This window comes from Opisthorchis viverrini (assembly GCF_000715545.1).
Source record: "Opisthorchis viverrini unplaced genomic scaffold opera_v5_172, whole genome shotgun sequence".
In the NCBI taxonomy this organism is placed as follows: domain Eukaryota; kingdom Metazoa; phylum Platyhelminthes; class Trematoda; order Opisthorchiida; family Opisthorchiidae; genus Opisthorchis; species Opisthorchis viverrini.
Window position 1 is genome coordinate 553,505 of NW_008751831.1, and position 14,253 is coordinate 567,757.

The 14,253-nt window shown below is 43.9% G+C and overlaps 2 protein-coding genes across 2 annotated transcripts in view; one reads left to right on the forward strand and one right to left on the reverse strand.

The window, feature by feature from the left end:
* T265_14314 (hypothetical protein) overlaps nt 1-9,000 on the forward strand; it is a gene marked incomplete at both ends in the record, with an annotated part of 45,645 nt that extends 36,645 nt beyond the window's left edge. Inside the window, 2 exons of the mRNA XM_009173092.1 lie at nt 3,494-3,702; nt 8,600-9,000. Of these exons, the coding sequence (XP_009171356.1) occupies nt 3,494-3,702; nt 8,600-8,791 (401 nt within the window). The remainder of the gene's footprint in view (nt 1-3,493; nt 3,703-8,599) is intronic.
* Nucleotides 2,890-14,253, reverse strand: part of T265_07531 (hypothetical protein) — a gene marked incomplete at both ends in the record, with an annotated part of 43,103 nt that continues 31,739 nt past the window's right edge. The window contains one exon of the mRNA XM_009173076.1: nt 2,890-3,055. Coding sequence (XP_009171340.1) covers nt 2,890-3,055 — 166 coding nt within the window. The remainder of the gene's footprint in view (nt 3,056-14,253) is intronic.

The window sequence follows — 14,253 nt, forward strand, 5'->3', positions numbered from 1 at the left end:
CGTTTTGGCATTTCAAGATATACCCCAACCCCCAATCTGGAATTAAATACATTTGGGGGTTGCACTCCATCTTGCCAAAACAGTTTTTCTCAAATAACTTTGCATTCTGGGCTAAGGACTTCAGAAATCTGCGTGATGGGTATGCATTTTTGCGATCTTGACGTAACACCATATAAAGTTGATGGGAACTCTGGCCCTATTAAGTGACGTTCTGTCGAGAAAAATTTTAAGAGTCGTTCTGACTCAAATGTGAGGCGGTCTTTGGACAGCACGTTAGATTGAGTAAGGTCGTATATTTGGTCCAATCCCTCGTTTTCAGGTGAATGTGTGGGCCCATTGCTATCCCTTTTCTTAAACGACGAGAGCTCCATACAAACTGGCTATTATTCCCATTCTAATCCCATCCGTTTTGCTGGTTGTGCTCTTGACGATGCCAATTTTCGGAACATGGAATTTTGTACTGGTTCACTGGTAAACCTCCGTTTCAAAAGAGATCACAGTCTGACTAACTCCAAGAGAACAAGAGGGGACCACAAGGGGTTTTCTCAAGTCGTTTGGGAAGGAACAGTAATGCATCACATTTCCCACCTCCTACATATTGACCAACTGTTGCTTTTACGGTCGAGCTTTGCCTAATTCGTATTGTCACAAGTTTTCTGATGGGAGCTTATCTGGACACCTATGCACTAGGGAAATCTAAAAACTAATTCAGTCAGCTGTCCACATTTCGGTCAGCAAAGAAGGCATTTGCCGTGAAGTGAGTTGGCTGCTTTTGTTATTTCTTTTTGATATCTGTTGATAGAAGAAAGACTTTTGGAGCACTCGTTGGTAAGAAGCTTCCTCAGGCTGAATTATGTGCGTCCGTAACCATACGATGTTCGTTGGAAAGCTGCGTTCCCTTGGGATGCATCTTAGGATTCATCAGTTTAGACATTTGACACATGCTTGGTGAAGGTCTGGAAGATCGTATGTGTTGTGGTGAACGAATTAATGGAATCTTAGGACAAAGTTCTGGCCAAATAGCTTGGACGTTCTGTCTTTGGAAGCGAATGCATACACCCTTCCAGACTTGGGGCACGACTCATGCCAGTACTAGCACGTCCGCTGCTCATTTGAAAGTGTCTAAGTTGCGAAAATAGCCAAAATCATGTGAGGAGCTCGCATGCCCGTGTAGAATTGGAATCGTTGGTAATCAGCACACTCACTGTAAACTCCAGTGGATCGTTTATGTCGGTTTCTTCCTTTTCCAGCCGACTTCGTTCAAATGTAAGTCTGCTCCGGTCTTTACCGGACACCTGTGCGCCTTTGCGCTCATACTGTGAGATGGCGGTACCATTTGTAATCCTCCTACCTATTACAGAGCCCCGGTAATTGCGTTGCCTATTTAATAGAAACGGCTAACCAAGAACTGAGTGATCCAAATATACCCTCTTGTTCATAACCGTCGAAACGGTATAACACATGTGTGCGAGAATTTGAGTTTGTGTCATGAAAGTGAAAATATGAAAGAAGCTGGTATCAGTTTCCGGGTTATCCTCCCGCATCATACCAAGCTGATTGGTAGCTGCGGGCAATAGGTAATGCCTGCGCTTAATCGCATGCCCATCTACCTAAACGTCATGTATCCGGTATAAATCCGAGAGTATAAGCTCGGAGGGCAAACAGAAGGGAGCAGTTCTAAGGCTATCAGTATGTTCAACTGATGACCCATGGCTGTCAGTGTAATTTCGTACAACTGGACGGTTGGGCTCCACAATGCATGCCAGTTCTTTTTTGGAAACGCATCTTGGTCACGGACATATGCCCAGCTAGTGCTGAGCATCATTAGGCTAAGTCTGCAGGCTGTAAGCTCAGCACTCCGGTCGACGGTCAAGTCAGCAAACTGTGCTTCCTGGGTAGCAGCAGGAAGTGCAGTAGCCGACAAACTCGGAAGTGTTTTGAAGACTGTAACTGCCTTTTGTTGGTGCGGAACGAAAATCTGCGGGTCAGCGATAGCTTGTGTTGAGTTGTTAGAGCTCCCAGCTATTAGTGGGTCCTAGTAGAATTTTGGTTGTTAGGTTCGGTCTACTGGCTTAGCTGAACAGACGCTTCACTGTCAGGCAGGGTGCCGTCATTATACATTATGCATTAGTTTTGGTTGATACGCTTGTTTTCCGGGTGACCGTAATTTTTTTGCCCCTGCTTCCTGTGGGGAAATAAGACGGTTATGTGAACCTCGCACACTGCAGCTGTACATGGTCACCGAGCCTTGGTCTTAGCATCAGGTGCACTGGATGCCAAGTTGATCAACTCCTTATTTCACGGTAGTGAAGCGTCAAGGTCATCACTGATATTGCTACCTCTGGTGGTGGTGAGTAAGCCCTTAGTTGGTCCGAGGGATGGCTTCCAGGGCTGGTCTACGCGGTCTTGAGACACATTTTCGTTACGTGCTCCGTATTCCTGACGCTGACGCTAGAGAAGAACAACGCTCTGGATCCATTTTATGGTGCAGTTTGGAATTCTCACGAACAAATGTGTGAACTTACCATGCATTATTATAACTCGAAGCTCCTCGGTGGGACCAACAGTCCTATTCGGACGAATCCTGGTACAAGACAAGAAGATACTCGATTCTGTTCGTTTGTCGTTCAAGTACTAAATGGGAAGACGTTTCCGTGAGTACCTATTGGAGATGAACATCCGTTTAAGAGCTGTAAAGTTGATTAGGGGGATTTCGCTTCATGGACAGGATATTTCTGGTTTCACGCTTTGGTAAATGGCCGTCGGAAAGATAGACGATATCAACGCGGCAGTCGTGCAGACCCTGCATAGTGATCGGTTTTGTCATTTCATCATCCGGGGAAGAGTTTCTTCTTGGTTTTCGCAAATTCAGTTTGCGTAGTATATACCTCATCTACTAGGTCCGGCAAGTTTGTATTTTAAGAAAGTTGGGGGCATAAGCACTGTCGTGAAGATACTCGGAGATGCGACCAGTATCGATTTGCGTTTGTTCTTCGAATAGCAGCGAGATGTTTTCAAGCCGGTGGGCAAACCGGCCAAGCGACCACCAGCTTTCCTGACCAAAAACCAATAAGAACACCTTCGATACACCGGTGACACGATGATTTTGTCCGGTTGCATTGTTAGCGGTTGTCTGAATTTCTGAGACAGATGGGTTTATGTATTCATTTATGTTGTCCTTTTAGTTCGTGGCTGTTATTCTTCACAGAGATTAAAGTGCTACCATACCGCAAAAGTTTGCCCAGTAATACAGTATCCATTCATGGAGGATCGGATTCAATGGCCTCGTATCTTAGCTGTTGATCTTATCTGAACCCAGTCATCCATTTGGTACGTTAAGGAGTAGTGTAGTGTTTGATGAAGTGAGTCTGAAATTCTCATATGGTCGCTCCAGGTTATCTACCATTCGGTCTATAAACATACATCTCGTTTACATGGTGAAGCATCTCATAAGCGCTGTCACATAATGCTGTTTCTCTGTTATTCCTTTCAGCTCGTACACCATCCAACCAAGATGTTTGCGATGTGCTTGCCAATATACATCACCTCGTTGATCCTCCAGTTCGCAGCAAACCCATAGAAATACTTGAATATGCTTCGGAAATTACGCAAGCTTTCGGTGGAATCCGCTTTACAAGTTGCAAATCTGCCAAAGATCGCACCGGAATGTCGGTAACGTTGGAGCAAATCCGATGGCTCAAGGTCAGCCACGCTATTCAGTTTTCCATTATTATATTTAGGCTGAATTAGTCTTTTTCCCTAGAATACGAATTCGTGATTGGTTTCTGTTTATTTTACATACACAATACCGCAGCTTTTGGGTAATATATTTCCCTAACACCGAACTATTAATACGAAGCAGTCACCGCTGTTAGCTCTGCTGTAAATGTCATCTTCGTAGTCTCGTTGGTTTGCGTTGAGAGTCAGAGTTGATCTGCGTTTCGCTCTCCTGATAGTTTGGAATCGTTTGATTTACTGGGCGAAAATTAACTATGGTGGCAGTTGGAAATCATTCCTAAAGGAGGACAGTGAAAGGGGACACGTTATGGAGGCGAAGAAACCTTTGGAACGAGTGGGCGCAGGCCTGTATTTCGGGTAATCATGAGGTTTGGAAATACCAAAGCCCTTGTGAACTGGTCGCAGTTAACGTGATTCGAAAGTAAACTGGAAGCGTTTGTCTGGTGATCGAATCAATGACTTGCTAATGCTCGCCCCCGCAAGTTACTTGCGCGAACACAATCTGCTGATGTGGTGGGCGTACTCATTATCGCTCACTCTTAGCCTGTCGTATATGCAGCTCTACTGTTTCACCCTGGATATTCGATTGATCGGAATTCTCGACATCGGTCATCCCTTATGATGTTTTATTGAAAGCATATTTGGCCTTCTGTGTGATCCATCCAAGTAGACTTCAGCCTTTCAGTTCAATGTTGTGGCTTGGCTTAAATCTGCACTAACTACGTCCACGTCCTAGATAGTGCTGTCCAATCGTACATACAAGTGTACACATATTCATCACATGTTTCACCACAGTGAATAAATGCCGTTTAGAACCTATTGTTTTGATAGTGTAACTGTCAGCCGACATGTTTGCTTGGCGCTGGTACCACTGACGTGCGTTTTTCGCGCCAGAAAAATCTATTGGAATTCATTTTACTAGAATAAGTGTCCTGATAGTGATTTAGGAAATTCAGGTCATATATGCTTGGGTAAATTTTCCATAGGGTTTATGCTAGGCTTGCGTGCACTTCATAGGTCTCTAATCATGGTAAGCTGCCCACCACCCTTCCCTTGATCTGATTTCACTACATTGTTAGCACTTGATTCGTGTCAGTCACTAGGTTTCAACATATCTCAAAGTATGTACGGTGGATGGACGTGACAATGTTATCCATGTCTGCGCAAACTCTACAGCCAGTGGGGTGTGACGCTAATAGCGATTTTTTATACTTATTCCCTAAGTGCCCATGGTTTTTCAGCAGCGACCCACGAGGGTCTGTGTAAGCTATTAAGCTTTTCGTTGGCTCCCACTGCGGGACACGCATCTGTAAATCTAACAGACTGTGAAAATCGATGTCTGCATCACAATTTGGAGCCTTCCATGTCTCGCGTCCCCTCACTAGACCAGCCTGGTCAATGTCACGTGTCGACTTAAGTGCATTTTTTCCATGTCCTACGTGAGCGCGGCGAACGCACCTAGTTGGGTTTGCCTCTTTCCCAGGTTTCCACAGATGGGGCAGGGATTGAAAATTCACACCGTTTCAGACCTTAATGTTAGGATGCATGCATTACTCGCTGCACGCACGCACAATTTTCGGCGCAAATAGGGCAATAGGAGACTGGGATTTTGGTGGGAAAAAGTAGGAATGTAAGAAATGTTACTTGAAATGCGAAATGTATGGAGTACAATACTGTTAACTAATCTCAATAGTGGTTGGATGTGCCTGAGTCAAGGAACGAAACACAACGGTCTATCGGATATCCGTGTTCGTTACGAAAAATATGTAGTCCGACTTTGACAAAAATGATCATTTTGGAAGAGTTCACAAAAGACGCAAGGTAATTCCCAGTGAGCGTAAATCGCCATCGTCGACAAATTGTTGCAACCGATGAGTGTTTGTCGTAGCTGACCCGTTTTTCTGAGCATTAAGATTGACGCTCACATCACTCTTTTGGACCGTCTTCCTCGTGCCCTGGAGTAATCATTCTGGTGGGTCCACACCGAAGGGAGTTCGCACTGGACTCGGGTTTCGGTTTTATTAAAGCTCACCGGCAATGCTTACATATCCTTCGTCCTGCTGGGGTCTTAATTTCGGACACCTGAAATGCGAGGCAAGTGCCTAACCACCACATCAGTGCACAGGGACGCATGTGAGGTTTCCCATCTGAACAGGCGAGTAATGCGAATGGTTGGCCCGGTGGCTTAAACGACGACTCAGAAGCTGTCTTGGTTGTGTCGATCGATTGGCCCGCCTGTCACCTACAACTGAACCTGAGGGTCTCACTTTAACCGTACCAGGTTGGTGTGACTCCGCGTGGCGTGTGCGGAAACCCAATGCGACTTTTGTGCACTATAGGCCGCCATATCGGTTTGTTGTATTAGTATGCATAACCATCCGCTAGTATGCATCGCATCTCATTCTAAAGCACGTACGTGTATGATTCGTCCACTACCAAGTCGTTTGAGTTCTGGCTTTTTCGTTGAATGTTCAGACACTGGTATTTTTCCCGACGTCTATTTAGAACACGGTTTAGTTTGTGGTTTCTTCACAGAGTTTGACAATGGCGGGCAAAACAACGACAGAGCATTCAGTCTATCCGTTTTCCCAGAATAAAGCCAGAACAACTTCTACCAAACTTATGGGTTTAAGAAACCGTTAACTATAGTTCCCACAGCTACGCTTGTTCCCATTCCTGTGTCTGTCTGGTTATGAGTACTTTTCCGCCTACGACACACTCCTTTCTGTATAGTCATTCGTCAAAGCAGTAATGACAGATGCCCAACTCAAAGCTGGCAATACTTCCGGTGGAATACTGGTCTCCAGTACATACTTGCGCTTTTTGCGTTTTTTTGTTTGTATGGATGCCTCAAGTACGTACTTGCGTGTGTGTGCATACGTGTTTGTTGGTGTTTGCATCGTTGTGGTTAAAATATAGTGCCACTTCCGTTTGTTGCGAGTTTCTTTTCCTTATAAGGTTTTCTGGGTTGTCTTCTGGGTAATCTATCCCACTTGTCTCGCTTGCCCGATCTGCCATAATTGCGCTTCTGTGACCTGCTTCTAGACTGTACTAAGGTGATATATCTTGAGAGATACTGTGCCCGTGCAACTAGTACGAAGTTGAGACAAATTTAATCAGTACGAAAGACTACAAAGCGTTTTTCTTCCGATTTTCCTGGTCTCTACTTTATCCACTTTCTATATTCTTTACACAATCGGCTTTTTAGTCCGGAAACGTAATGATTTTTCGTATATAAGGATAACCTAAATGTTGTTTCAAGAGAAATTTGTATGCCTGTTGATATGGGATTGACTGAACTGCCTTCACTACCAGTAACTTCAAACTTCAGTCTAGTTTCAGCCAACCTTATCTCAGAACCGTTTTTCGAAGTTATCTTTGTACGTGTGTATGTAAGTCGTACTATCGTCTTGACAGACAGTGAAGGGTTAGCAGTTATTTAAGTTTAGCTGCCCCATATTTCCACGGTTGATTGCGGTTAACAATATAATCCCTGTGCACTATTTTAAGCAAATCGTCTGCACTTACGAACACCCTAACCCTTCCTGCTTATCATAGTAACAAAAACATGAACGATGCACTGCAGGTCATTGTTTACATCTCATAACCGGGTATGACTTCCGGAATGGTGATTTGCGAACAACCGGACTTTTTAGGTTAATTAAGTCGGCCGAAATGGGAAAATCATCATGAGTAAAACAATAATGGCAACAACGAAGCTGGACAATCTCTCTGAGCTTTAAACTCAGCTCGGTTATTGGTGAATTGGGACTGCTGTTTTGCATTTGAAAATAAGAAAATAACATATATCCAACTAGATGTTGACTGGAAATCAGAAGGAGCACGTTTTAGAAAGTTGTGCTCGTCAACCGCTAGTCTCCTAAGGCAATTTATCGCAATCGGACTTTGACATTTTGCCAATAGCTACTTTTTTGAGTTTTCAAGGGGTACGTAAAAATTTGCGGCAACACAAATGCTTGTATAACTTTTATGGGCTCTTCTCAATAATCGAGTACCGTAATAAGATAAGGTAGGTACAAGCTAACTACTCATTCTGAACAAAAGGAGCCACTTCAGTGTACACACTGCTGAGATTCTACAGTCAACTTCCCATTTTTCTCTTTTACACACCTTGTGAAGATGTCGGCATACTAGGATACATCAGGTGAACAAATTCTCTCCACTTCCACCCAACGGTAATTCTTTGGTGCTCTTGGATTGAAGTTACAGACGGTTATGGAGAATATCTAAAAACACCCGGCTTTGCTCTTTTCCAGTACCTTTGTTGTATCACAAAATGTGTATTCACACTATGCCACTAGAGCTACGGGAAACAGCTAGCTATCTAACGCTTTCTCCCGTCCGATGGACCTTCTGGCCACGCTCCCCATAGTTCGCTTTGTCTGGTTGATTGTACGTGCCCTCATAACGGATTTGCGTCCGATATTGCCTTACCCAATTGAAGAGTATACGAAGACAGCTTGTTTTCTTCAGAGTGTAGCTCTTTCTGTTTGGAGCATCTCAGTTTTTAGCCGTTACATAGCATGCACTCAGTATTACGTGTGTTGCTTCATCCCTGGCGTTATATATCGCTTATTTCGGCTGTGCCGGGCTTTAATCACTTTGTTATTAAAGAGACTGCCTAACTACTACTGCAGTACTGAAACAAACCCCATCCATAATAAAGAATACAATCTATCCCAATTTAGTGACTTTCATCGTTCCTGTCTATATGGAATGCAACCTGGCTGGTTTCCTTTTGTGTGGTGGATATTTTAATTGAAGATCACTGCTTGACACTTTCCGATTTCATTATATAGGTGTTTTCAATTGCATTCTTTCTGACTACCACTACCTCTAGAATGCAGAAGGAATGCACGAAGGTCACTTCCAGACCGCTCTACAATGTCTTCGCCAAACTGGTCTTCGAGTAGACAACGTAATGAAAAATACTGGTGGCAGAAAGTATGCCTTCAACCGGTTACAGCTGCTTTATTTTCCCCGACTTTATCGTCCACCTGTGGGAACCTATGCTCTTGGTGTAGCTCCGTGACGATTTGCCTCCGTCTATTCTTGCGTCTCAAACAATCCGTCCTCTGTGATAAACAGCTTTGTTTTCATCACCCATTCCTCTTGGTTTCCCTCAGTACTTATTCTGTTTCATTTCATAATCCAATGATTATGACTGATCGTTTATTGAACTTGAACTCTCAACATCACTCAGATTTGTCGCTGTACTGTTTGCTCATGCTCCAACTCAGGCTTTTTTCAACATCCAACTGCGCATCCAGTGCATCAAAAACATTATATATATATAGCTACATGCTCATTCATTGGTCACAAATGGCGGCTCCTTAGAATGGTCATCCAGTGAGGTACACAATGGAAAATGAGGTTGAACTAAAACACCTAACATCAGCCGTCAGCAACATGTTTACTATTCAGTTTCGGGGTTTTATTTCGGTCTAAAGGACTGACTGAAAAAAGAGTACCATCAAAATTGTTTCCTCAGATTTCTCGTAAAGGTATACTGCTGGATTGTGTTTACGAGTGAGTAAAATTGGTAACATTCCTGTCGAACCGCGATTTCTTGAATCAACCTACTCAGTACTTTGGAAGCGAACGCTGCCGCTGGTTTCCAGGTAATCTTTCAAAACTATCAGGACGCCAATAAATGAACTGGTGGAAATCCTTGCTCATGTAGCTGCACACAGTCACCATCGGCGTGCAGACAATGTTTCATGTAGCTTCACTGCCCAAGGTGTATCTGATCATTCCATAGGCTAGATGAAAGTGTCGACTGAAAGTCGCTATTTCCTGTAGGCAAAACGAATCTCCAGAAGGCAACGAAAATCACATTGTTTTATTGAATGGTCCGTCCCTCATTCGGTTAAGTTGTGTTTTTGTCGCCACTGTGACGGCATAACGCACAAACGAGCATCTATACGACAGTAGCTCACTCTTCATCAAACTGCATGCTTCCTTGTTTCAAGCAATGGTGACATTCACACGAGTCTCTATATATGGGTAATAAAAATCTAGAATGCTTTGTCCCTGGTTTGTTTTTCAGAGGGATATCCATTTATCATTTAAAGCCTAAACCACGTCACTTTCGGAGGTTTTCGGGGGCTGATTCGTGAACCATCCACAGCATGATAGAGTGAATCAATTCACAGTAATTCCTTGAGGTAGGGAACAAATTCCGGGAAGTAGTAAAACCAATCTTGGGTCGGTCTCTCGGTCACCGTTTTGGGTAGCAAACAATTCTAGTTCGTTTGTTTCCTCAGTAGGAGACATATAATCACATTTCAGGAATAATCGGTCGGCTGGAGAGAACAAGATATTCGTTCAGCTGTAGCACATTTTCGGTGCCTAGCTCCCATGTCACCCGATGGAAGCACAAGAGCTGGGATACTGCTACGTTGCCCAAATCTAGACGGGACAAGTCGAAGTGCAGAGGTAGGGTTGGAACCACAGATCTTCCGGTCAGTGAATCCGCGCAGTAACCACTGAGCCAACCGTCACAAAGAGACTGAATCTTTCCGCGATGTGGCGTTTTGTGTACCTCAGCTGCCTATTGAGCTATTCCGGGGGGTGTCCGCTCGACACTCGCAGTCTCACACCATGTTGGTCAATTGTTACAGGTCTGACGAACAGTCTCCTGGTCCTTCAGGTTGGGGGCTAGAACACGTATGGCGACTTGTTCTGTAAAAATTAAAATACATTTACACTTCCCACAAAACCCTGCCGCCTTGCGACCAAGCTTTTGAGCCACTGGGCGGAAGTATCCTTGCTTCACTGGGTACCCTTTGATAGTCACTTCTGTGCGTTTCGTCTGGCAACGTGTGTGAAGTGCTCAAACAGACTTGACGAATGTACAGGCGATATCGTCTCCGGAGAGGAGAAGGCGCAGGTGGTTTTGGATGAATTGAAAAAGTCATCTCGTCTTTTGGTGTGCACTTTGCACCCACAAAGTGTAAGGTCATGCCCGTGGACATACACTCACTAAAAACGCCACGTACAATCCCAGGGGAGGTACGCGAAGTTGCGGAGTTGATTTACGTACCTTGGAAGTTCAGTCAGTTTTGATCGTATTGTGACAATGCACGAATCTGCAAGGCTCGGGTGACGTTTGCTAATTTGAGACACCTATGGCATCAAAGCGGTATATCCATGAATTTCGAGGGATGTGTGTATGGGACTACACTGCGGGCGGTTTTGTTGTATGGTGTGAGATTTGGCCTGTTTCAGCAGCGTAACTGAGATATCTTCAGGTGTTCGACAATCGTTTTCTCAGAACCGTAGTTCGTGTAGTTTGATGTCAGCGCATCCATAACGAGACAGTTCGCAAATTTTCGGTTGCGCAACGGTTACTTCCATTGAAGAATATGTCTACTTCTAGAATCTCCGTCGGTTAGTCTATGCACTGTATATGGCGAACAGTTGCGTGCCGAAGAGGACTTTTTCCGTTCCCGATTTAGAGTGGCGATAGCAGAGAGCTGGTCAACTCTTGACCTGGCATAGGAGTATGAAAGAGACTACGGAAGGTTTGGGAGCTTCCTTTGCTACCAGCCTTCCATGGTGCGGACCGCATGACGCCCACTGCGCGTCGTTGCAGATGCTGCAAGATATGGCTGCTACTCGATGTCAGTGGCATTCTTGTTATCAGTTTCTAATCAGATTGCCTGAATGTCTGGAGGTGTAGGTACCTCTGAATTATTTTAGCATGGTATTACTAAGTGCCTTCCCCATTCACCATTCTTTTTTTAACAATAGGGCTTTCAAATAAATCATAGTTTTAGAGCAGTAAAGCAACAGTGTCTAACACTGATGGCATTCTGTCCATGATACTGATGCAGAGAAAAAAGTCATACACCGGAAAGTTTGTGCCGTTAGCACTTCAATATGTGTTTAGTGAGGAATTCCGGGATGCTTGATTTCGCAAGCGTCGTTGTCTGGCTTGTAAAACTAACGTCAATATATATATATATATATATATATAATGGTATGTAGGTTCCGGTTGATCGCACCATGGTGGTCCCGCCATGTGTTAGAGACATTGAATAGTTATTACTAACATTGCTATTCCTGAACTATTTTTCACTAGCCAACCAATAAGCTAGATGTAATCTTTAGCAGTACAATAAATATATTCACAAATGTCTTCCAACACATTTTCCGGGAAAACCAGCTTTGTTCCATACCATATGATATTTACTCTCAATATCTTATACGAAGTATCATTTGCGAAGGAAAAACAATTCGGAATCTTGCACACCAATCTGTTTTGTTTGCGGTGTAAATTTTTCTGAAGAATGCCAAAAATGATTTCGTCCTAACCTTAAGTTCACATCGTGTGATATCATCATCAGTCACTGAATACCCAGATACGCGTTGAACCAACTAAATTAGGGCATCACAAACATACATGCCTCACACACCCTACTACCCAGAACTATGATAGTGGAACTCCTCCATCCTTCGGGCAATCACATGATTTACAGGGACGGCATTCGGGATACACTTTCCATCAACTGAAAAAAAAGTTGCACGATCACATCCAACTCATATCCAGGGGGCAGCTGATCCGATCAGCCCTTTTAGAACAAAAGCATCGTGGGTACCAAGTACGAATGCTATTGTTAAAGGGCCCATACACTCGGTTCGGCTGTTCGGAGAAGGGGATACTCCCGAAGGTACACTACACAGAAGCCCATCTATGGAACCTCCTTTTTCCTTAGGCAAACAGACAACAAGTTATCCCGCCTATGCACAAAAGTATATTTGAAGCCCATTTCCTTGTAGACCTTGGTTTCCATGCAACACTAGCTGCGTCCACAACCGATTGCAGAACTGTGCTATATTGTCGGGGTTAATGCGCTGAGTTAGTCGGCTACATATTTGCTTTGATTTGTTGATTTCATGAAGCTTTGCTCGCACCTCTTAAAATGAAAAGTGCCAAGAACCCACTCAGCTGCGACCAACCCAAGCCAGGTAATCAAATTATCTTGCGAACAGGTGTACTTCCCGAGCTTGTGCAATTTTTGGTCAAGTCAAACATGAGTTTGACGGAAATTTGGAGGATTTACGTATCTGATGAGCCCAAGGAATGTCGAAGCCGGTCGTCAGCTACCAAAATATTTCAGAAAACTTATAATCTGTGTGGTCCGCCAAGTGAATATACTGCAATATCTCGAATATCTAACTGAAACGAACTGAAACAGGAGGCGGCCTACGGGATTCAGTGGAAGAATATTGTAAACAAAAGGTTTGGCTGGGATTCATCCCCCAATAAATCTAAGTTGTTTTGAAAATGTGCATATTCTTCCAACCGGAAAAATACTTCATGCTGGATTACAAACGCTTCATTCAAAGCATGCCTTGCTGGCTGTGTTTTGCTCATTTTGAGATAGTCTAGGATAGACATTTTTGCTCCGGTATACTTGCTTCATAAGGAGAAATAGTTCTCGTGAGAATTCTGCTCATTGAAGTAAGTGAAAAGAACGACGTCTGCCGCCTATTTCCTGGCCGGTTTTATTTGTCTGGTTTATGCGCGCTCACCGACTCCTTACCCTTCATCGAACCTCTCGTCTCTTCTTGAGTGCTTAGTACTGGCCGAGTCATCTGAAAGTTTGAGGCGAAGTTTCGACAGTTGAAGGTACTCTACAGAGGTCTGTATTGTCTGCGTATATGCGCCCTCTCCGCAAACGATGGTCCTAGCATGATGTAAAACAGGCTTGATGGGTGACTGTCGTTGACCGGAGTATTTGGAAGGTAGCAATATTGGATTGGTGGCGATGTCAATCTGCGACTTTCCGGAAGCCGATTCCAGTATGTTCGCACATTGATTAACGTGATTGCCGTTTACTTCCGTATACCCCTAATCCTTCTTCCTGATGCTTCAGTTACTCAGCAACTTGTAAGTTTGTTTCAAACGGGTGTGTTGGAGCGCGAGTCGTGATAACCTGAAAAAGATCTCTATAAATCGAGCTCAATGAGATCACCGAAACAGTATTTCTTCTGCTGTTCTATTTTATGCAGAGCTCTTTCATGGGACCAGTCACAACGCATACTATTTTTCGGATTGATTTTACTCCGCATCTCAATAAAGAGTGGATATTTTCCCCTGCTCACACGGTGCTTCAGAAGACAGCCCGACCATGTTTCAATCGAGAATTGTTTACATTCCTCACACAAACATGTTGCGTGAGCATTTCAATCAAATCTGACCCATATGATTGCCATCGGATCGCGCAAGACTGCGTTGACAAGAGTAGATTAAAATAATAATCACGCACCTTGGTGTTGTCGGCAGAAACGGAGCTTTTCAATGTGCTTTTGATCAAAGAGAATCCGTGACTGTTGCTCTCGGTTTCATCTAGTTGATCAGTGAGTTTTGGGTGAGTTAATTCAAAAGCAGGGCAGCAAAGGCTAGTCAGATAATAAACAAATAGTAGTCTGGTCACTTTAGGGTCATCGTGAACAAGTAACCAAAATAGAGGAAACAAAAATGAT